The sequence below is a fragment of the Geotrypetes seraphini genome, chromosome 10 (assembly GCF_902459505.1).
Source record: "Geotrypetes seraphini chromosome 10, aGeoSer1.1, whole genome shotgun sequence".
Lineage (NCBI taxonomy): Eukaryota > Metazoa > Chordata > Amphibia > Gymnophiona > Dermophiidae > Geotrypetes > Geotrypetes seraphini.
Genome location: NC_047093.1, coordinates 111,354,065 through 111,378,325, shown reverse-complemented (window position 1 = coordinate 111,378,325; position 24,261 = coordinate 111,354,065). Strand labels below are relative to the sequence as shown.

Here is a 24,261-nt window from a genome sequence, read left to right as displayed (position 1 = left end):
GAAAGTAGCTGGGCTCCTCGGTGGGGGCGCTGAGCGGCCACAATCCCTCTCCTCCCAGATCCCCCCCCTGCTGGAGGAACAGAGATCGGCGTCTAGCTGCAGTCCTGGCTTGTGGAGGCGATTGGCAGCTGGTGACGTATAAGCACGCATGCGCACTCTTGCGACCACAGACCTACTGATCACGGAAGCACACAAATAGGAGTGCACATGCGCGGCTAGCCTTTTATTATATAGGATGCATCAAACGGGTTTTGTTGCTCAGAGGCACTCTTCTAATAATACTAGATTGGCTTTTCACATGTTATATCTAACAAAGGACTTAAATGACCAGGCCTTCTCTGTGTCCTTAGATGCAGAGAAGGCTTTTGATCGGGTAGAATGGGCCTTTATGTATCAGGCTATGGAATGGTTTGGTATGGGTTCAGGATTTATACAAATGATTCAAACGTTGTATAGCTCTCCTGTTGCTAGATTATATATCGATAATAATTTTTCAGATTCTTTCAAGTTGCAAAGGGGGGTTAGACAGGGTTGTCCCTTGTCTCCTTTGTTGTTTGATATAGTACTTGAACCCTTGTTATTAGCTATTCAACAGGTAAAGGAGATACAGGATATTCCATGTTCTGGAAAGGAATATAAGGTATCTGCTTATGCAGATGATATACTGCTTCATTTGAGGAATCCTGAAACAACCATTCCATGTTTGCTTGATTTAATTGAGAAATTTGGGAAAATTTCAGGATATAAAATAAATTGGACTAAGTCAGACGTTCTTCCTTTAAATGTGCATTGTACAAAAGGTTTATTCGATTCTTTTCATTTTATTTGGAAGGAGGAAGGAATAAAGTATCTAGGAATTGGGATAAAAAATACATTTGAAGAGACAATGAAAGTGAATGAAAAAACTTTATTACAAAAAGTAATAGAGTTATGTGAACAATGGAATCCGTTGCATCTGTCTTGGTGGGGAAGAGTCCAAACTGTTAAGATGATGATTTTGCCTGTTGTTTGTTACCAAATACCAGTTTTTTTTCAGGGGTCTTTTTATAAAAAGTTGAATAGTATTTTGATTAAGTTTATTTGGCTGGGTAAAAGTACAAGAATTGCCTTAGTGACCTTACAAGTTTTCAAGTTTTATTAGAATTTTATATACCGCCTATCAAGGTTATCTAAGCGGTTTTACAATCAGGTACTCAAGCGTTTTCCCTATTTGTCCCGGTGGGCTCACAATCTATCTAACGTACCTGGGGCTATGGGGGATTAAGTGACTTGCCCAGGGTCACAAGGTGCAGCGCAGGATTTGAACCCACAACCCTAGGGTGCTGAGGCTGTAGCTTCAACCACTATGCCACACACTCCTCCAATTGTGGAGGGTGGGGTAAATTTTCCAAATTTTTATAGGTACCATCAATCCTATATTATGCGCCAGGGTATGTATTGGGTCCTCCCAGAACTCATGGAAAAGCTACCAGATTGGTTATGGTTGGAATGGCAGCTCATGTTTCCCATTAGACTTCGTCATCTTCTCAGTATTAAAATGCCTAGAATACGGAAAAACAATAGAATATTAATGGATACATGGAAAACTTTACGATATATTAATAATTTAACACCTCTTCCAATTCAAAAATCTACATATCAAAATATATGGCTAAACTCCAGGATCCAAATAGGCGGTTTTAAGATTGTCTGGAAGGATTGGATTAAAGCAGGTATACGAACCTTAAATGATGTTATATCTAATGGTAAACTGCTGGATTTTTCACAGTTGCAACTTAAATTTGGCCTTGATAAAAAACAAAGTTATAAGTGGTTGCAACTGAAGCAGGCTATTCAGACAGGGTTCCCTGAATGGAAATCTCTTGATAATCAATTTAGTTTAGATTTCTTATGCTTTCAGGCAGACTTCCTGGGACACCAGGCCGCACAGTGGTATAAATTATTATCTGGCTATTTAGGTTATTTAAATAAGAAACCAAAGATTGGACTTAGAGATATTTGGAGTATTGAGATTAAGTATCAAATTAATGCATCTCAATGGACATGTATTTGGTCTTGGAGGATGAAATGTACAATGTCTGCGTCTGAGGCAAACATGGTTTTTCCTGTTGCATAGAGCACTCTGGACCCCTGTTCGTTTACAAAAATTGGATTTCTCTAAGTCTAATAGATGTTGGCATTGTCATCTCAAAGCTGGAGTTTTAGATCATTTATTGTTTTATTGTCCATTCATTAAGGCTTTTTGGCAGTCTATTTGGGATCAAATAAATTGCTTGTTAGAAAATCATGTAGCATTGTCATATGACACAATTTTATTTGGCATGTTTATGAGAACTAAATGTCAAATATCTGCTAATAATAACAAACTTTTATGATATTTACAGGAGTTGCCATCCAACAAATAACATATAATTGGAAGGATTGTAAAAGGCTGAATTATTGTTTCTGGTGGAATTCAGTTTGTCACGTGTATAAAATGGAAAGAGCGTTGGCAGTTCAAAAAGGTTATTATAATAAATTTAAGGATGTGTGGGGACCATTATTAAATTATTATAATGAATAATTTACACTTTTCTCAATTTTAATACACATGTGGATTTGGGGTGGTGGGGATTCTTGGTTTTTCACTAATAATATATATATGAATGACATAAGATATTATTTTCATGTAGTATATTTTAGTTGTATATGAATTTGGGAAGGGGGTGGGGGTTAAATCTTCTTGTTGTATGATATTGTAGATTTTCAAGTGATGTTGTACTATAATTGTTTGATATTTACTGTTCACTTGATGTAAGTTATAAAATGAATAAAGAAATTAAAAAAAAAAAAAGAAAACCAATAGGAAGGGAAAAATGCAATCAAATAAAGAAACAAAAATAAAGGTTAAAAGCGTCTTTAAAAAGAAAACTCTTAAATGCTGTGGCATGGTGTTCCAAAGCTGCGGTGCCATCACTGAAAACATATCGTGTCATCATGTCCCAATAACTTTCAAAGAGGGGACTACTATAAGCTTTTGATTAGTAGACCGAAGAGAACGCAAAATGCTATAAGGGATGAGTAATTTATCAATAAATTGAGGTTCGTTAGTAGAGAGGGTTTTGAATACTAAAAGTAAAGTTTTGAAGGTGATACGATGGTTAATTGGAAGCCAATGAGATTTAGTCAGAAAAGGTGTTACATGATCATATTTTTTACCATTGTGGGTGAGTTTAATGGCAGTATTCTGAATTATCTGAAGGCACTTTTTTTTCTTTTTGTGTGATACTTATTAATAAAGAATTACAATAGTTGTTATATTGTGTAAAATTAACAAAATAAGGGGAGGGAAAGGGATTCATAAGTGAATAATAGTTGATTACATGATTAAAAATTTTTATATGATGTCCAATTATAGTAAGGATTATATAAGATATATTGTATGTACAATATGCTATAGATATATCAAGTGTATACTTAAGATAATTGTATGAATCTTTATGACACACTTGTTGTTATATGATGGAAAATCAATAAAAAATTTAAAACAGAACAATAGTTGAGTATTGCAATGATTAAAGAATGGATTAATATATTTAACAATTTTGGCTCCAGAAATTTGGAAATTGAGCAAATCATTTGCAGCCTATACAAGCAGGATTTAACAATACTACTTATGTGATCGTGGTAGGAAAGTTTATCGTCCTCCAGGAGAGCTCAGAACGGGTTACTATGCAACATCCCCCCACTGGCGGCTCAGGGCCCCGTATGGAGGGCCTTCGCACGTGTGCGGACATCAACGTGATGACATCACACATGCACATGTCATCAATGCCCACTATTTCCGGATGCCATCCAGTCACGGCACAGGGTTAGTGTGACGTGGCTTTCAGAAGTTTGCGAGACACGGATCTAGATTAATCAGAATGGCACATAATGCAAAATGTGCATATATGCCTATATCGTTCACAATCCTACTGAACACAGAACAGACAAAATACAGAAGTACAATTACCTTCTAGAGATTCTTTTAAAGGAGTCACAAATCGCTGAAATTCCATTTCTTCCATGGCTGCTAACACATCTCCAGAGTTCAGGGTTTTCCGCTTCCCCTTCATTGCAAAATTGTTTGCACTATAATATGGAAGAGTAGCATTAAAAAAGAGGAATACAAATGAACAATACCCAAATAGCCCTACTGTGCCTTTTGGAAAAAATTGGGGCATGTTTGAATAGCAGTTACAGATTATTTTAAAGTTATGTTTAGAAATAAAACAAAGGAAATATGGTAAAAAGAGATTATGTAAGCTGGTAAGCTCTTTTCCAGTAGATAGGTGAGACATTGTAGACTAGTGTTTTTCAACTCAGTCCTGGTACCCCCTTACCAGTCAGGTTTTCAGGATATCCACAATGAATATGAATGGAAGAAATTTGCATATAATAGAGGCAGTGTATGCAAATCAAGTTTATGCATATTAATTGTGGATATCCTGAAAACCTGACTGGCAAGGGGGTACTCCAGGACTGAGTTGAGAAACAATGGTCTAGACAACAGGGTTATTTCCCCATACTCGCATGGACTGCAGAAGGAATCTACTCTGGATTTTTCTCTCTGCCTCCAATGTACTTCACAGATCAGCTTAGCGCCTCCAATGTACTTCACAGATCAGCTTAGTGCCCTCAAGCAGTCAGTATCCAAGCATAGAAAGGCACCCACACATGTGAAGTAGAGGCACCAGTAACCACAGGTTAAACTATTGTTCTGCTCATAAACAACTAAACAGTACCATTAACCGCCAACACAAGCTTCAAAGGAGCTCAGAAACTACTCCCTAAGAAGTTGAACATATGTACAGATTCTTCATAACCCCGAAGGGCTGGCCAGTCACCAAGAATCAGCTTGGAGAAGCATAAGTAGACTGAAAACAGAAAGGAGGCGCAGGAAGTTAAATGCCAATATGGGCTTCAAAGGAGTTGAGAATCTGCTCCCCAATAAATTGAAACATACCTTATTTTTCGCTTCATAAGGCACACTTTTTTTCTACCCAAAATTGGGTGGACATTTTGGTGCGTCTTATGAAGCGAAGGTAACTTTTTTTAAACACCCCCCACCCACTCCGTCATACCTCTTAAAAATGTCCCACTCATTGGGGGTACCTGGGCTAACTGCTGCACACCCCTGCCCGCCTGCTTGCTGCCACTGTGCTGCAACTCCAGGAAGGAAAGGGAAGGGCTAGCGTGCAGCGATTGTATGTCACCAGCGCACAAGCCTTCCCCTGACGTCAGTTCTGACATCTGGGAAAGGCTTGTGGGCCAGCGACGTGCAATCGCTGTATGCTGGCCCTTCCCTTCCTGGAGTTGTGTCGGAGCAGTGGTGGCGGCGGATCGGGGGCAAAGGAGGAGGAATCGGTGGCAGGTAGGCAGGCTTCGGTGTGGTAGGGAGGGAGGATGAAGGACAAAGGCTAGAAGGCAGTCAGGGGAAGGGGGCACAAACTCAGGACATGGGAGGGAATAGAAAGGGACAATTGTTGGGCCTGAGTGAAGAAAGGAAGGAAGGAGACTCATGAAATCACCAGGCAACAAAGGTAGGAAAAATGATTTTCTTTTCAATTTAGTGATCAAAATGTATCAGTTTTGAGAATTTATATCTGCTGTGTGTATTGTGTGTATATGAAAAATGAAAGGAACAGCCTGGCAGGGAAGGGGGAGACAGGATGCAGAGCCTGGCAGGGAGGGGGGACAGGGTGTAGAGCCTGGCAGGGAGTGAGGGGACTGGGTGCAGAACCTGGTATATATTAGTACACAATTTGGTTCAGAATGTTTTTTTTTTCTTGTTTTCCTACTCTAAATCTAGGGTGTGTCTTATGGAGCGAAAAATACAATATATACAAATTCTTTACAGCCCTCAAGAACTGACAGGTATCCAAGAAACAGCTTGGAGAAGCATAAACAGACTGAAAACTGAAAGCAGGCACAGGAAGGACAGGGCAGGGAGTCAAGAATGTCTCACCTATTGCACTGGAAAAAAAGATTATGTACTTACCCTAGTGGGCTCTTTTCCAGTACATAGGCGAGACATTCTTGACAACAGGGACATACTAAAGCAGTCCACCTTAAAATAGCTAGAGTGGGCTTGCTGCGCCAGCCCTTAAGACCGAGGACCTGAAGGCCGAGTCCTGCCTGGCAGCAACATCCACTCTGTAGAACTTGGCAAACGTGTGAAGCGAAGACCGCATAGCCGCCCTGCAAGTCTCTTCAGGTGAAAAGATCAAGCTTCGCCTTGCAGAATGTGCCCTGACGGAAACAGGAATATAAGCTGACGAAATGGCCTTACGAATCCATCTGGATATCGTGGTCTTAGAAGTAGGAACACCCCGCTTAACTGAATGAGTCAGCACACACAGATGGTCAAAGATTTGAAACTTACTAGTGACCTCCAAATAACATAGGAGCACCCTGCGCACGTCCAATTTCTTCAGCAGGTGATCCTGAGTTCTGGAACCTGTCGGCTGAAAAGCAGGCAAACACACTTCCTGATTGACATGGAATGCCGAAAAAAACCTTCGTCAAAAAGGAAGGAACTGTTCGCAAACAAACCCCCACCTCCATCCAGGGCGAGTTACACACTTACATACAAAATATAAAATTACATATAACAGACAGGTCGCATCAACGACAAACATCACTATAACCATAAAACAGTTCAGACCATAGAATACATCAGTGACCAGCACCCTGCACTCAACAGTATCCACTCCTCAATTAACCAATCTCAGACCCTGTATTTCATTTGACAGAACAGATGTATTTTGAGTAATTTCTTGAAATTCTATGTATTCTGCTGTTGACGAATATACTCAGGAAGGTTGTTCCATTCCTGGGACCAATACAATGGAAGATACTATCCCTGGATGATGATAGCCTCAGCTCCCGCACAGATGGAATTAGCAGATCAAAATGGTCATCAGACTGAAGCAATCGAGGCAGATCACGTGGCAAGATATTCTGGATCAGGTGTTTGAGAGCCAACTTCTGTAGGCACATGAAAACATTTACCAGTAGCTTATAACATATCCTGGCCCTTACCTTCAACCAGTACAAACTTATGTAATATTAGAACATAAGAACATAAGAAATGCCTTCACCGGATCAGACCCTAGGTCCATCTAGTCCGGCGACCTGCACACGCGGAGGCCAAGCTAGGTGTTCTCTAATGGACACCTTGTTCACCCGTATCCCTCAATGTGATTTGCATGAAGATGTGCATCCAACTTGCCCTTGAATCCCAGAATGGTGGTCTCTGTCACAACCTCCTCCGGGAGAGCATTCCAGGCGTCCACCATTTAATTAAACTTTAAACTAAGTCGAGCTCCTTAGGGAGATGATCTAGTATATAAATTGAAGATTAGATAGACTGATCCATTTACAAAAAAAAAATCTACTCTTATAATCTTGCTTTGGCATTTATACATCATGTGACTTATTATGCCAATAATAACAGATGTGGACATAAACTAGCACAATATCTTATGGCTAAAAAAAACCCACCACCTATGTGCATGCCATACAGAATGAGGGAGTAGTGGTTAAGTCAGATTCTGAAATTCTTCAATGTTTTCGGGATTTTTATCAACTTCTGTATACTTCTGAATTGAGTGGACATGTAGATCCATCTACTTTTCTTGGTAATTTTGAACATGTTACCTTCTCTGATGATGTCTGTGGATGTCTAAGGATGTGACTGGTACAGAAATTTTTGATGTGATTGGGAATATGGCCAAAGGTAAATCTCTAGGTCCAGAAGGTATAAACCTAGAATTTTATATAGCATTTCGTGATTTCATTGCGCCTCATCTAGCGGAATATTATTCATATTTATTTACTACTGGAATTGTTATGGATACTTTCACTGAAGCAAATATTATTGTGATACCAAAGGCAGGAAAAGATCATCTACAAGTCTCAAATTATAGACCCATTTCGCTTATTAATGTTGACGCTAAAATTTATGCGAATATGTTGGCGACTAGGTTACAGAATATTTTGTCTTCATTTATTCACACAGATCAAAGTGGTTTTTTGACTAGGAAATACTCTTGTGATAACACATGTATGTTTACAGATGTAATCTTGCATGCCTCTTCGTGTGATTCCCCACATTTGCTGGCAATGAGTCTTGATACTGAAAAAGCATTTGTTCGGGTAGAATGGTCATTTATTTTTGCTGTATTGAGGTGATTTGGTTTCCCTGATAAAATTTCTCCATATGATTAAAATTTTATATTCCGCTCCGGTCACCAGGATATATCTCAACAATACATCAGTAGATCATTTTATTCCATCTCGTGGTAAGCATCAAGGTTGGCCCCTTTTGCCATTGTTGTTTAATCTGACTTTGGAACCTTTGCTGGTGGAAATATGTTGTAATTCCAATATAAAAGTGGTATCATGTGGCCTTTCTGAAATCAAGTTATCAGTTTATGCTGATAATGTTTTGCTCTACACTACAGTAGATTCCATACCACATATCCTAGATACTATTGACAATTATTCTTCTGTTTCAGGCTACAAGCTGAATGCTACAAAAACAGAGATTATGCCTCTGATTTGCCCAGAGGTAGAACATATGGTTAAGGGAATGTGTTTTCAGTGGTCCCCGTGTAAAATCAAATACAGTGGAACCTCGATTTGCGAGTAACCCAGTTTGCGAGTGTTTTGCAAGATGAGCAAAACACTCAGCAAACTTTTGCCTCGCAAACCGAGCATGTTCTGGTGTACGAGCACCTCCCCCCCCGCTCTAACCAGCATCACACACCCCCCGAACCAACATCGCAAACCCCCCCCGCGTGAACACCCCCCCATGAGAACCGCAAAACACCCCCGTGCTGAAAGCAGCTTCTGCCCGCCCTTCCTCCCAAGCACGGTCCTTACCCCTTCTGCTTGTTGTAAGGGTGAATGCAAGCTCCCACCTCTTGCCTGGGCTGGGCCTTGAGCATCTGCGCATGCTCAAGGCCTTCTGGCTCTCATTCTCTCGGAGAAAACGAGATCTCCGAGAGAACGAGAGCCAGAAGGCCTTGAGCATGCGCAGATGCTCAAGGCCCAGCCCAGGCAAGAGGCGGGAGCTCGCATTCACCCTTACAACGAGCAGAAGGGGTAAGGACCATGTTTGGGAGGAAGGGCAGGTGGATGCCGCTTTCAGCACGGGGGTGCTTTGCGGTTCTCGCGGGGGGGGGGGGGGGGTTGCGGTGCCGGTTCAGGGGGGTGCGATGCCGGTTAGAGCGGGGGGAGGGGGTGATGGAGCAACGCCGGTAGCCTCGGGGGGGGGGGGGGCGGTGGTGGAACGAATTGTTCAAGTTTTCATTATCTTCTATGGGGAAAGTTGCTTTGATATACGAGTGTTTTGGTTTAAGAGCATGCTTCTGGAACGAATTATGCTCTTAAACCAAGGTACCACTGTACTTGGTTATTTTCTTTGAACCAACTCTTGAAGAAACAATGTCATACAATGTTGATCATATGCTTGAGCATATCAATAAGACAACTGCATATTGGTCCCCTCTTAAATTAACCTGGCGGGGATGGATGTATATAATAATAATAACTTTATTTTGTATACCGCAGTACCACAAACAGTTCAGAGCGGTTTACAGTGTAAGAGACTACATTTACAGCGAAGGTACAATGAGGACTGTACATATTCAGTAAAGGTGTTTATACAGTGAAGAAAAATGCAGATTTACCATGCAGGAGACTGTACATATACAGCAGAGATATTTATATAGTGGAAAAAAAATAAAATAAAATAAAAAAGCAGTGCGAGAGACTTATAGAGCAAAATGCAATGCAAGGGACAGAATAATGCGATGAAGCGGTTTACTATGCAATGACAGTTACATATATGGCGAGGATGCAGGGTGGTGAATGACAAGAAAAGCAACCAGTATCAATTACAGGATGGATGTATTTGATTGAGGGGTAGAATTTGGTTATTTGGTGATGGGGGGGGTTCGAGAAATTTGTCGTAGAGGAAAGATTTGATCCTGAAGGGATGAGTAAGATAGGGCAGATGAGATGAGGGTGGTCAGGCAGTTTGTCCATCTGCCAGCTTGGTACGAGAGAGTTCTATTGAGGAATCTTTTGTAGGTGCATCCCTTTGGGGAAGGGTAGGTAAACAGATAGGCATTACGCGTACGAGTAGTTCCAGGGTGGTGAGACAGATATATCGGGGTGGTGAGACAGATATATCAAAGTGGTGAGACAGATATATCGGGGACAAGCCAGTTAAGGTTTTGAAGCAGAGGCAGGCAAATTTGAAGATGACTCTCGCTTCTATTGGCAACCAGTGAAGTTTCCTGTAGTAAGGGCTGATATGGTCTGACTTTTTGAGGCCATAGATTAGGCGGACAGCGGTGTTTTGGATAAGTCTCAGCCGTTTGATGGTTTTCTTGTAGGTGCCCATATATATGATATTACAGTAATCCAGTGTGCTTAGGATTAGGGATTGGACCAGCAGTCTGAAGGAGGGGAAGTCGAAGTAATGTTTGATGGTGCGGAGTTTCCAGAGGGTATAAAAGCATTTTTTGACCTGGGCATTGGTGTGGTCTTCGAAGGTCAGGCAGCGGTCTAGGATGACTCCAAGGATTTTGATGGTGGGATTAATAGGGTAATTTAGGCCGTTGAGTTGTAAGGTGGTGGTCGTTAATTTGTGGTTGGGACTTGCTAGGAAGAGTTTAGTCTTTTCTGGATTTAGTTTCAGTTTGGACTGAGTGGTCCAGTGTTCGACCATGGTAAGTACTGATGAGATGTGTTGCTCTGTTTCTTGTGACAATGAGTAGATGGGGATGACAATTGTGATGTCATCTGCATAGATGTAGGATTTCAGCTTTTGGTCAGATAACATGTGTCCCAGTGAAGTCATGTAGATATTGAATAGGGAAGGTGATAGGGGGGAGCCTTGTGGAACTCCACAGGGGTTGGACCAGGTGTAGGAGTAGGTTCCCTCGAGCGTTGTCCTTGTCCATGGGGACGCGGGGGTTCCTGGAGTAGAAACCCTTGGTGATCTCCTCTGTTCGTCACCGCCTCTATTGATTCTGCAGAAGCAGGTCCTCTCCTTGCTGCAGGAAAATTGGGTCATCAGATGGAGGGTACCCCGCCCACTCGGGGGGGGGGCAGGAGTGGAGACGAATTTGGAGTCCCTGCTTGATGATGCTGAGGGCCCACTGGTCGATGGTGATCCTGGGCCAAGCCTTCGCAGACAATCTGAATCTGCTGGGCCGGAGGGTGGTCAAGGTTCTGTTTTTGTCTTGGGGAGAGGGCTGCCCTTGGATGCCCCTGCCCCTCGGGCGGTGCTTGTTTGCGTAGCAGTTATGTTACTGTTGCGAGCGCTGGGGCACAGACTGCAGTGTGGACTGGCTCGGTAGTGAGCTGGAGTCCCTATTTTATTTTATTTATTTATTTTCTCTCACTGGCCTCCTGACAAAGCCGCATCTGGAACTGGAGCGCAGCAATTCATGCGCTCAGCATTGCGCCCTCGAAGGTCTTTTTCCCGGTGGAATCCAGGATTTTTCAGGTCCTTCCCTGATGGGGCGTTGGAGGGGGGGGGGGTCGTGCTGCCCTGTTTCTCTTAAGCACCAAGGCTACCGCAATGTCCATGTATGGCTGCTGCGGGTTGTCGAATCTCTGGGCTGGAAAGATCTGGTACTTCAATCCCAGTCTCCTTGATGTTGGTTGCCCTGAAGAGGGAGTCAGCCAAAATCTTGTCTCTGCAGTCCAGGAGGTTCTTGTGGACTGGAATCGCCACTGCCTGCGTGAAGTACTGGTACTGGTAGTTCAGGCCTTGTAGTACTCTGTCTTGGGTACTTGTTGTTCACCCACGTGGATCTTGAGAAAGGCTGTGAGTTTCTGGAGGGACTTGGGGTGAGTTCTTGTTTGTGGGTTTTCTTTTTTTTTGTTAATTATTTATTTATTTTTGTGGGTGGTGACTCAGGGTGTGGCTGGAGGCTGGTGTGTTGCTTGTTCCTCCGTTGCTTGGGTGCATGGCATGCTGCTGGAACGCGCCATGTTGTTGTGCATGGCTCCCTCTAAAGGGGGGCATTGGGGGGAGTGTTGCCCGCTGAGAGAGGAGTGGGTCAGCAGGAGGATTAACTGTTACTGCTGGTCCCAACCCTGGTGGTTCGCAGGTTCATGTGCTGCTCCACTTGACTAGTTGGGTGGCTCCATGTACCCCACCGACATTCTCTGTCCTTCTTGAGAGGGAGGGGAGAGCCTGCAGAGAGGGGGCAGGATGCACCCCTTCATCTGTGCCAGTGCTCCTGGCTGCGTTTCCCACTGTGCCTGGAGGCAGAGAAAGAGGAGTGATAATGCCTCTTGAGTGGGCTTCTCCTGCTGTACTGCCTATTGTATATTAAACTGTACAGCGCTGCATATGCCTTTCAGTGCTATAGAAATCATAAATAGTAGCAGAGTCCCTCATGCTGGCTGGAAAAGCATCTGAAGTGCAGTGAACTGCTCTTTAGGCTGAGGAGTTTCAAACCCCCACCTTTGGAGAGGCGTGGTCTGACATGCCGCATCACTGATGATATCAGCACCCTGCTGTGAAAGGCAGACTCCTCGTTCCCGACATGAGAGGGGGAGGGGGGCGGGGTGGGAGAGGTGTGAACTGCAGACTCTGCCCCAAGAGGGAAATAAGCATCGAGTTGTTTTGTTTTTTTTTCAGCATGTCCTTTACAAGCTGAACTCTGGGGCAGCATGTCTCCTGCTGGTGGGAGAGGTCTGCAGGTCCCCTCCGAGGGAAAGAAGCATGGGAGTTTCTTTCTCCTTAAATTCAGATTGGGAGGAGGGTGGGGCAGTGCCCTCGGGGCTGCAAAAGATTATCAGAGGTTTTCCCAAAAACAAGCAGATAGGACTTACCTTTGGGGCTGGAGGGGGAACCCCGATCGGCTCCCTGCAGAGGCTGGCTGTACGAGGCAGCATGCAATCTGGAGGGCGAAAACCCCAATCTGCTGATTGCAGAGGCTGGCTTTACGCGGCAGCATGCAAAAACTCCGGGGGAGATCTCTCAGTCTGGAGGGCGAAAACCCGATCTGCTGACCGCAGAGGCTGGCTTTACGCGGCAGCATGCAGTGACTCCTGGAGAGATCTCTCGGTCTGGTGAGACTCCTATCGGCTGCCCTGCAGAGGCTGGCTGTAAACGGCAACATGCAGGGACTTCGGGAGATATTTCTCTACCGGGCCGAGTGCAGGCGGGGGGATTAGCTCAGCCATGGCATCCTGGAGGCTCCTTGCCGCTGTAGCTTGTAGATCCCCCGCTGCTGCATTCCAATGAGGATGGCTGCTGGAGGAAGATTCTCGGGCCTCACTTCTCTTCATGAAGTCTCTCAGTGCCCTCTTCCTTAGCTTGTGTGCACGTGGTGATATGTGCGCACAATGCAAGCATCGCAATGCAAGCATCGCAATGAAAGCACGGAAACCTCGAGCGCCGGATCCAACCAGTGGGCGCACAATTCATGAGGATCCAGTGTGTTCATCCTTCTCCTGCATCCCAGTCGTTTCTTTAGAAGATTCAGGCATCTTCAAGGTGATGAGTAGAAAAGTTGTAATGGAGAGCTGTAGAAAATCCGACCAATGGGAATGGGCGGAAACTAAAGACTGGGGATTAGGGGGAAGCAGGGGGAAATGGGTAGGGCTCGGGCATGCCCAGTGGGGCCCGGGCACTGCATGTGCTCAGAGAGAAAAAAAAAAAATCTCTCTGAGCTATTGGAGATGATGATTATGCCGGTCATTAATTACATTGCCAATTTTATTTGAAAATCATTTTTATTGAGAAGGGAACAACAAGGTATCAAATACAACAAGTGCGCCTGAGGCGCAAACACCAAAAGTACCAAGGCAAAAGGCAAGTACAAAGAACAAGGCAGAAATCCAAAAGTCCAAAACTGCACCCTGGAAAATGGCACAAAAATGCATAATAACACAAGAATTGGCGAGGAGACGGACATCCTCCCTCATACCGGAACAGGAAGGTTTTAATAGCAAATACAGATTGTAGGTAAGCAAACTTATCCCGTCTCATCTAGAGGGAGAAAAGAAAACCAGAATCCCCCAGGGTCCTCCCATAGGAAAAAAGACACAAACGTGGCATCCAAAGACACCCCATTGGCCCCCTACATTTTACATTTTATAGAAAAGAAAACAACAACGTACACCAGCCATCCAGAGCAGCGCCCCCCGCCAAGGGTCTACTCACCACAACAATCAACACCAAACGTACAGAGCAACAAACATACCACAAACACACTCCCCATTCAAACTCCCCTAGTCCCTCCCCTATGCCGGACAACCAGAGATAGCTGCAGAAACACATTCCAAAGAGCTTTATAGGCCAGCCGCTCAGGATTTAATGAGTGCCGGTAACGTTGAAGCTCAAAGCTAGCCAAATCAGACAGCTGGTCTAGCCAACTGTCATGTGGAATGGGCCCCTCCCGCGTCCAATGTAATAAAATAGTACGCTTGACTGCCAAGAAAATCAGGTAAACAAAACACCGCTGAGGCTCCGTGAGTCCCTGAGATTCCAGTAAGGTCTGGTCCCCCAAAAGCAATGTTTTATAATCCCACTCCAAATCCCTCTGCAAGACCAAGCGAAGCTGCGCGAAAGACGTATTCCACAAGGTAAGTTGAGGACATTCCAAAAAAGAGTGCAAGAGCGTGCCAGGGCTCCCCCCACATTTACTACACAAATCATCGTCCCACAAACCCATCCGCACTCCCCGTTGCTTAGTAATATAGACTCTATGGAGAACCCGGAACTGTGTCTCCTGCCAAGCCGCCGAACGCACAAAGACCTGGAGGACCCGAAAAAGCTCCCGGAAGGCCTCGGGTGTGTAGGAAGCGAAAAGATCACGGTTCCACTGGTTCCGCAAAGGGGTCAAGAGGCCCTCTCGATGAGCCGCTCCAGCGAGTTTGTACCAAACAGAGAGCGACCCCAGCGAAGCAGGTATGCTCAAAAGATATTCATCCAGAGTCCCACATAACCATGCCGATCCATGCGATTGGGAAAGGCTATCAAAATAATGACGGGCCTGTAAATAAGCAAAAAACTGAGTATTTGGAACGGCCCAACGTTCCTTGAACTGCGCAAAGGATGCAGAGGCCCCAGATCCAACATCCATCATCTCAGAGAGGGTACAGGCCCCACGTGAAGCCCAAGCCGCAAAGGTGCCACAACCCAGCCCAGAAGGAAAAGCTGGATTGCCCGTCAGCTGTAAAAACGGGGACGCCAGGGGTGTCTTACCCTGAACCCTGCGCCACCACCGCCACGCCAAGCAAAACGGCTTCAGAAACTTCAACTTGGAGGGCAATCCCCCTCTTCCACCCACGAGGTCCCGAGGAGAATGCAGCAAAGTCAAAAACTGAAAAGGTGCACACCAATCAGTCAGCCATCCCGGTGGCGAGAATCGAGCGGAGATGGAAACCCCCTCATGAATAAAGCGCAGAAGAGCCGCCACATTGTAAACTCTAAGATCAGGTAAGCCAAGACCACCCTGGCCTTTAGGTAGGGTCAACTTGGCATAACTAATACGGGCCGAACGAGAACGCCACAAAAAGGTGGTAAAAATGGAGCGAAGCTTACCAATGTCTCTTTGTAGGATCCAAAAAAGCACTGTTTGTAATGGATAAAGAATTTTAGGGAAAAGAACCATCTTAATGAGAGCAGCCCGGCCGAACAGCGACAATGGGAGATCCCTCCACACCTCGCAGAGGAGTCCGATCTTCTTGATGGCGTCCAAGATATTAGCCCTATATAGAACTCGGGGATCCGGATGAAGGTAGATACCCAGATACCGCATAGGCTTGTGCACCGGCGGGATAGGTAAGCGCGCACGCTACGGCTCCCAGCCAAGTCCCGCGAGAGGTAAAACCTCAGACTTGTCACAGTTAACCTGAAGGCCCGAAAGAACCCCAAACTGCGCCACCAAGCGAAGAGCGATCGGCAAATGAATGGGAGCCTGGTCAAGAAAGAGCAAGATGTCATCGGCGAAGAGAGTGAGGTGATACTCAGTGCGCCCCACCCTAATCCCTCGCAGATCAGGGCAAGTGCGTATCTTAATAGCCAAGGGTTCCAAAGCCAATACAAACAGAAGCGGCGAAAGAGGACATCCCTGGCGTGTCCCCGGCAGAGTTCAAAAGTAGTCGAGCTGTGGGACTGTCAAAGGCCCTGAATCCAGTGCACAAAGTTCCCCGTCAATCCATACTTCGGCAAAACCCAAAATAAATACTGCCAGGAGATACTGTCAAAAGCTTTTTCCATGTTCAATCCAGCTATTGCCGAAGTGCCTCCATCCCCTCGGCGTTCATGCAGGGCGGAGAGGGCCTTGAGCAGATTCATAGAGGCATACCTCTGAGGGACAAACCCCACCTGATCTGTGCCCACCAGTTGCGGTAAAGCAATGTTACTTACCGTAACAGTTGTTATCCAGGGACAGCAGGCAGCTATTCTCACTAGTGGGTGATGTCATCAGACAGAGCCCGATACGGACGTCTCACAAGCACGTGTTGCTTGTAGAAACTTAAAAGTTTCGAGATGCCCGCACCGCGCATGCGCCGGTGCCTTCCCGCCCGGAGAGCCGGGCGTGTCTCCTCAGTTCAGGTAGCTAGCCTGAGAAGCCAACCCAGGGGAGGTGGGTGGGACGTGAGAATAGCTGCCTGCTGTCCCTGGATAACAACTGTTACGGTAAGTAACATTGCTTTATCCCAGGACAAGCAGGCAGGTATTCTCACTAGTGGGTGACCTCCAAGCTAACCTCAGTGGGATGGAGGGGGAGTTGGCGACTTAAGAGAATAAATTTTTCAACACTGTTTGGCCAAACTGTCCATCCCGTCTGGAGAAAGTATCCAGACAATAATGTGAGGTGAAAGTGTGAACCGAGGACCAAGTGGCAGCCTTACAAATCTCCTCAATTGGTGTTGATCTGAGGAATGCTACTGAGGCTGCCATTGCTCTGACCTTATGGGCTGTGACCTTACAAGGAAGTGATAATCCAGCCTGGGCATAGCAGAAAGAGATACAAGCCGCCATCCAATTAGAGATGGTGCGCTTTGATACGGGTCTTCCCAACTTATTAGGATCGAAGGAGACAAAAAGTTGGGGGGTGGTTCTGTGTGGCTTGGTACGATCCAGGTAGAAAGCCAAAGCACGTTTACAGTCTAGAGTGTGAAGGGCCGATTCTCCGTGGTGAGAATGGGGCTTAGGAAAGAATACTGGAAGTACAATGGATTGGTTGAGATGAAATTCGGAGACCACTTTAGGCAGGAATTTCGGGTGAGTGCGGAGGACCACCTTGTCGTGATGGAATACTGTGAATGGTGGGTCCGCCATCAATGCCTGGAGTTCGCTGACTCTGCGAGCAGACGTAAGGGCTACAAGAAAAAGCACTTTCCAGGTGAGATACTTAAGAGGAGCCCTGTTGAGTGGTTCAAACGGGGGCTTCATGAGATGGGAAAGGACTACATTGAGATCCCAAACTACTGGGGGTGGTTTGAGAGGAGGGTTAACATGAAAGAGCCCTTTCATAAATCTGGCGACCACCGGATGGGCCGAGAGGGGTTTCCCTTGTAGAGGCTGGTGGAAAGCTGCAATAGCGCTCAGGTGGACACGTATGGATGTAGACTTGAGCCCAGATTGAGATAGGTGTAGGAGATAGTCCAGCACGGAGGATAAGGAAGCTCGCTGAGGTTCCTTTGATTTAGAAACACACCATGAGGAGAATCTAGTCCATTTCTGGGAGTAGCATTGTCGAGTGGCGGGCTTCCTGGAAGCCTCCAAGATCTCCCTCACTTCTTGTGAGAATTGGTGAGGGGTTACGTTGAGAGGAACCAAGCTGTCAGGTGAAGAGACTGCAGGTTGGGATGAAGCAGTGATCCTTGATGTTGAGTAAGTAGTGAAGGAAACACTGGAAGTGGTACAGGTTCCCTGCTGCTGAGTTGAAGTAGAAGGGAGAACCAAGGTTGTCTGGGCCACCGAGGAGCTATTAGAATCATGGTGGCCTGTTCGAGTTTCAGCTTGACCAGAGTCTTCTGGATCAGCGGGAATGGTGGGAACGCATATAGAAATTGTTTCCCCCAGTCCAGTAGAAAAGCATCTGCCTCGAGGCGATGAGGAGTGTAGATCCTGGAGCAAAACTGAGGCAGTTTGGAGTTGTGGGGAGCCGCAAAGAGGTCTATCTGAGGCGTCCCCCACTGTGTGAAGATTTGGTGAAGGGGGAGAGTCCATTCGTGAGGTTGTAGAAGACGACTTAGGTTGTCTGCTAAGACGTTGTTCTTCCCCTGAATGTAGACAGCTCTGAGGAAGGCGTTGTGGCGAACCGCCCAGTCCCAGATTCGTAGAGCTTCCTGGCAAAGGAGGGCCGAGCCCGTGCCTCCTTGCTTGTTGATATAATACATGGCGGCCTGATTGTCTGTGCGAATGAGGATCACCATGTTGTGAAGTAGGTGTTGGAAAGCTTGGAGAGCATTGAAGATGGCTCTGAGCTCCAGTAGATTGATTTGATGTAGTCTGTCCGCACTGGTCCAGAATCCTTGGGTGCGGAGACCATCCAGGTGGGCCCCCCATGCATAGTTCGACGAATCGGTTGTGAGAACTTTCTGATGGGGGGGGAGAGTGCAACAGCAAACCTCTGGATAGATTTGAAGAGGTCATCCACCAAAGTAGAGACTGCCGAAGAGCAGGTGTGACTACGATGTGTTTGGTTAGTGGATCGGACGTCTGATTCCACTGTGATGCCAGGGTCCACTGGGGGATTCTGAGATGGAGTCTGGCAAAGGGTGTCACATGTACTGTGGAGGCCATGTGGCCCAGGAGAACCATCAGTTGTCTCGCCGGTAGGGTTTGGCGAGTAGACACCGACTGGCAGAGATGAAGAAGAGCCTCCATGCGTTGAAGAGGCAGGAATGCTCGGAGTCGACTGGTCCAGGACTCGGAATGCTCGGAGGCAGGAATGCTCGGAGTCCAGGACTGCCCCGATGAAGGGGAGGGACTGGGTGGGTTGTAGGTGAGACTTGGAAAAGTTGATCTCGAAGCCCAAGTTCTGGAGGAGGTAGGTTGTAGCCGAGACCGCCGAAGTGACCTCTGGGGCTGACGGGGCCTTGATGAGCCAGTCGTCGAGGTATGGGAACACCTGTAGACCCCTGTCCCGGAGTGCCGCGGCCACTACCACCAGGCACTTTGTGAAGACTCTGGGGGACGAAGAGAGGCCGAATGGTAGCACTCGATACTGTAGATGCAGATTTCCCACCCGAAATCTGAGGAACTTTCGGGAGGCCGGGTGAATGGGGATGTGAGTGTAGGCCTCCTTGAGATCCAGGGAGCATAACCAGTCGTTCTGCTCGAGGAGGGGGTATAGAGAAGCCAGAGTCAGCATACGAAACTTCTCTTTGACCAGAAACTTGTTGAGGGCCCGAAGGTCTAGAATGGGTCGCAGGTCGCCCGTTTTCTTCGGGACGAGGAAGTACCGGGAGTAAAACCCTCGGTTCAATTGGTCTGACGGGACCGGCTCGACGGCCCGAAGCTGAAGTAAGGTTTGGCCTTCCTGAAGAAGAAGGGCGGTCTGTGTCGAGCTTGAAGGATACTCTCTTGGAGGATGGTCCGGGGGGACCCGATGGAAGTGAAGAGAGTATCCGTCTCTTATGATGGTAAGGACCCATAGGTCCGTGGTTATGGCCTCCCATCGATGGTAGAAAAGATGGAGGCGGCCCCCTATGGGAGAGGCTGAGGGGTGCAGAACGGTGTCGGTTATGCTCCCAGGAAGGGAGTCAAAAGGGCTAGGTAGCCTTAGGTGCAGCCGGTGGCTGGGGTTTTTGCTGAGACTTCTGGGGAGGTTGTCTCTTCGCAGGTTGTCTCGCAGCAGGCGTTTGTCGGGGCATGTAACGCCGCTGGTAAATCAGGGGTGGCTTGGAAGGTCGAGACTGTTGAGGTTTGGGTTTGGGCCGCAGGATGGATTGAAAGGATTTTTCGTGATCCGACAGCTTCTTGGTAACAGTTTCGATAGACTCATCGAACAGATCAGCTCCCGCACATGGTACGTTGGCGAGTCTGTCTTGGAGGTTGGGATCCATATCGATTGTACGGAGCCATGCCAGGTGGCGCATGGCTACCGCGCTTGCGGCAGCACGTGCCGAGAGTTCAAATGCATCGAAGGAGGATTGCATCAGCTGGAGGCGTAACTGGGAGAGGGAGGCTACCACTTCCTCGAACTCGAATCGAGCTTGGGTGTCTATGAAAGGAGTGAACTTGCGGAGCACCGGCAAGAAGAACTCCAGATAGGAAGAGAAAAAGAAATTGTAGTTCAGCACCCGTGACGCCATCATGGAGTTTTGATAGAATTTTCTACCAAATTTGTCCATCGTTCTCCCCTCTCGGCCCGGCGGTACAGAGGCGTAGACCTGAGAGGGATGAGAGCGTTTAAGAGAGGACTCGACCAGTAGGGATTGGTGAGAGTTGAGGGCCTTCGAACCCTTTATGGTGCACGATGCGGTATCGAGCATCGAGTTTGCTGGGAATCGCCGATATGGAGTACGGTGTTTCGAAACACTGCATGAAGGTCTGATCCAGCAATTTATGCAGAGGGAGCCGAAGCGACTCCGTTGGAGGGTTAGGTAAATGCATGGTGTCCAGATACTCTTTGGAGTATCGGGAGCCCGTGTCAAGAGTCACATCCAGATCATCCGCCATTTGTCGGAGGAATGATGAGAAAGACAATTGATCCGCCAGCGTCGGTTTGTGAGACGGGCTGGAGGAGGAAGAGGCCTCCGGGTCCATGGACATCGGGGAATGGCAAGGAGAGTCGGGTACGGGTGTTTCCTCGTACTCCGGTCCCTCCGGTGGGGATACCTCTGATGAGGGGTATCCCATACGTTGCAGTTTTTTCTGCGGTGACACCTCCGAATGGCGTGAAGAGTGCCAGGATGAGTGTCTGGATCGATGTCCCTCTCGGTGGCGGGACGGAGATCGGGATCGTCTGTGCATCGCATGGTCTCCCGAGGCCCCCAAGTGATGGATAGGGCTGGAAGCGGTGGATCGTAACAGGGGTTGCGATGCAGGTTCTTGCGATGCTACCCAAGTCTGGTAAGGAGTGCGGAAGAACTCTTCCTGACTATGCCCAGGGCTTTGATTATCGATCGGAGGTCTGGTCCCATGTTGGCGCGGAGGCGTAATGGGCTCTAATGGCGGCATATCAGTAAGCGAGGCTTGCCGCATGGGCATCGCCGCCCTCCCCCGTTCGTCCTCGTCGGTTGTCGAGGTCGAACGGCGTGGGGGAGGGGGAGGGGGCGGACCGCCCCTTTGGACCGGTACCGGGAGGTCACCCTGTATGGCAGCGATGAGCCCGGGTCCGATGGTCTGCATGAGCTCAACGAATTGAGCTTCCAGCATGGACCTTAGCGAAGCCGATAAGGAGGGATCCGCACCGAAAGGGGGTCCTCCTGCACGGACATCGCGTTCCTTCGAGGTCGAGTGCTTCTGCTTGGTAGCTTTCGGCACTTTGATGACCACTGGTGGTACTGTGGAAGGAAGAGGTACCTGAACCGAAGAGACCGGGGCAGGCACCGACATCGAGCTCGTGGATGGTGTCGGGATGAACGATGCCGGTTTCACCACACTCGATGCAGGAGGGGTCGATACCGGTTTCGCACGAACCGGGGAGGTATCAGATGAAGTGGAAGCTGAAGGATCCTTAGCTGCGTCCATCTTGAACATCGACTCCCACAGTAGGCAACGCCGTTTGAATGAGCGTGCCGTAAGGGTAGAGCAAGGCCTGCACGATTTCGGAATGTGGTCAGGACCAAGACACTGCAAACAGCGTCGGTGCGGGTCCGTGAGTGAAATCGCGCGTTGGCACTTGTTGCACTTTTTAAACCCGGTGATTGGCCGGGACATAGGCCGGAAAATCTCCGCCGCGAGGTCGAAGCCAGTAGGCCTGAGCCACGTGGCCGGCCCGTTCGACCCGCCGGAGGAAATAATCTTTTATTTTTTTTTTTTTTACTGAAAAAGAAATGTACTACAATTAAAAATAAAAGAAAGCGAAAAACGCGGACAAGGAAGGCAAATTTAACTGAATTCAGCTAGCGCATGATGAAGTTGAACTTCTCAGCTCCGCGGAAAGAAAAGAACTGAGGAGACACGCCCGGCTCTCCGGGCGGGAAGGCACCGGCGCATGCGCGGTGCGGGCATCTCAAAACTTTTAAGTTTCTACAAGCAACACGTGCTTGTGAGACGTCCGTATCGGGCTCTGTCTGATGACATCACCCACTAGTGAGAATACCTGCCTGCTTGTCCTGGGATAAAAAGAGATTCAACCGAGCCGCTAAAATTGAGGCCAGTAACTTGACATCCTGGTTCAATAAAGAGATGGATCTATAAGAACCAACCTGCGTGGGATCCTTCCCCGGCTTTGGAAGTAGGGTGATGTGAGCTAAATTAGGCCTAGGGCCAGTCGCGCTACAAGATAAATGATGGAAATAAGCTTGCAAAGGCTGAACCAAAATATCAGACAGAATTTTATAGTACTCGGGTCCACAGCCGTTCGGTCCTGGGGCTTTAGCCAGATGCATTTTCTTAATCCCTAAGCGGATTTCATCCGTGGAGATTGGCCCATTCAGCTGTTCTGCCTGACTCTCAGAAAGACTCGGCAAGGGGAGACCCCAAAAGAAGGCGTCTCGGTCGGCCTCCGTGAAGGCCCGCTGGGCGTAAAGATACTTATAAAAAGCCACAAACTGGTCTCGAATTTGAGACTCCCGAGTGAAACTCTCTCCCTTCTTATTCCGCACCAAGCGAATAAGTTGTTTTTTCCGATATGGTCGTACCAAGGTCGCTAGGAGTCTGCCCGCCCTGTTCCCCCATTGATAAAGCCGAAACTTCTGAAAATAAATACTATGTCTAGCTTTCTGGTCAAGGATCCCGTTAATGCGAAGGCGGATGGTCTTAATCTGCTGGAGGACATCCCCATCCCGACTGGAGCAATGACTCCGCTGCAGCGCAGCCAGATTTCGCGAGAGAGCCAAAAGCTCTGCCCCCTGCTTTTTACGTCGGGTCGCAACATATTGTATAATGTGCCCCCGCACGACTGCCTTAGAAGCCTCCCAAAAGGTTTCTGGGGTCACATCCGAGGTGTCATTATGGGAAGCATACTCGAGCCAACAAGCTCTAAGGAAGGTATGAAAATCCTTATCACTATATAGGGCGACCGGAAAACGCCAAGAGCTCTCCTCCCGCTGGTCCATAACCCCCAAAGCCAGGACTACCACTGAATGATCAGATAACAGCGTATCCTCGATAGTGACAGTGTCGACGCGGGAAAATAAGGAAGAAGATATTAAGAAATAATCCAATCGCTAATACATGTTATGAGGGTGCGAGAAGAAGGTAAATTCACGGTCGAACTGATGAAGCGTTCGCCACGCATCAACGAGGTCTAATTGACTACAAAGAAAATTCACCCCCCGTTGGTCCGGATTATGAAGCTGCAGCTTGGCAGGAGAACAGTCCAAAGAGGGGTCAGCCACCACATTGAAATCCCCTCCAACTATCAACTGGTAAGTGGGATATTTGCTTTAACCACCACCACCGCTTCTACAAGAGGCCAGGGAGAGGGAGAGCAGATACAGAGGCAAGCTGTGTGAGGCGCTGGGAGAGAGGGAAGCGCCGCACAGCATCGGAGACCTCGGAGCTGCAGCGTGAGTAGCTCCGCCCACCCCATTACATCAGCAGCCAGCGACCGGGCTCTTCCATAAAGGGAGACGAGCCAACGGGCGCTGCCACTGCTTTAACCACCACCACCCCTTCTACAAGAGGCCAGGGAGAGGGAGAGCAGAGACAGAGGCAAGCTGTGTGAGGCGCTGGGAGAGAGGGAAGCGCCGCACAGCATCGGAGACCTCGGGGCTGCGGCGTGAGTAGCTCCGCCCACCCCATTACATCAGCAGCCAGCAACCGGGCTCCTCCATAAAGGGAGACGAGCCAACGGCGCGCAGCTGTTCGGCGCGCAGCGAAGGCGAGCGGCAAAGGCGCTCGCCTTAGCGAGAGCGTCTTTGCGAAGAGCCTTAAGAAGAGCCTAATTGCAGAAGTGTCAAACTTCTCTGTTAGGACAGAGTTTTCTGTTAGGACAGAGTTACTAATCTAATCTTCTCTATTGTCTAATCTTTTACAGACAGGGAGCCCCCACGCGGCACAACTTGAACATGGCGGGGAGGACGAGAAACACCAAGACAACTATCAAACCCAGCATTCCAGCCACC

General features: G+C 47.5%; 1 protein-coding gene across 3 annotated transcripts in view; it reads right to left on the bottom strand.

Annotated features, from left to right (window-relative positions):
* POLE3 (DNA polymerase epsilon 3, accessory subunit) overlaps positions 1-24,261 on the bottom strand; it is a 63,528-nt gene that overhangs the window by 28,458 nt on the left and 10,809 nt on the right. For all 3 annotated transcript variants that reach the window (XM_033960938.1, XM_033960937.1, XM_033960936.1), the window contains exon 3: positions 3,995-4,113. In XM_033960938.1, coding sequence (XP_033816829.1) covers positions 3,995-4,113 — 119 coding nt within the window. The remainder of the gene's footprint in view (positions 1-3,994; positions 4,114-24,261) is intronic.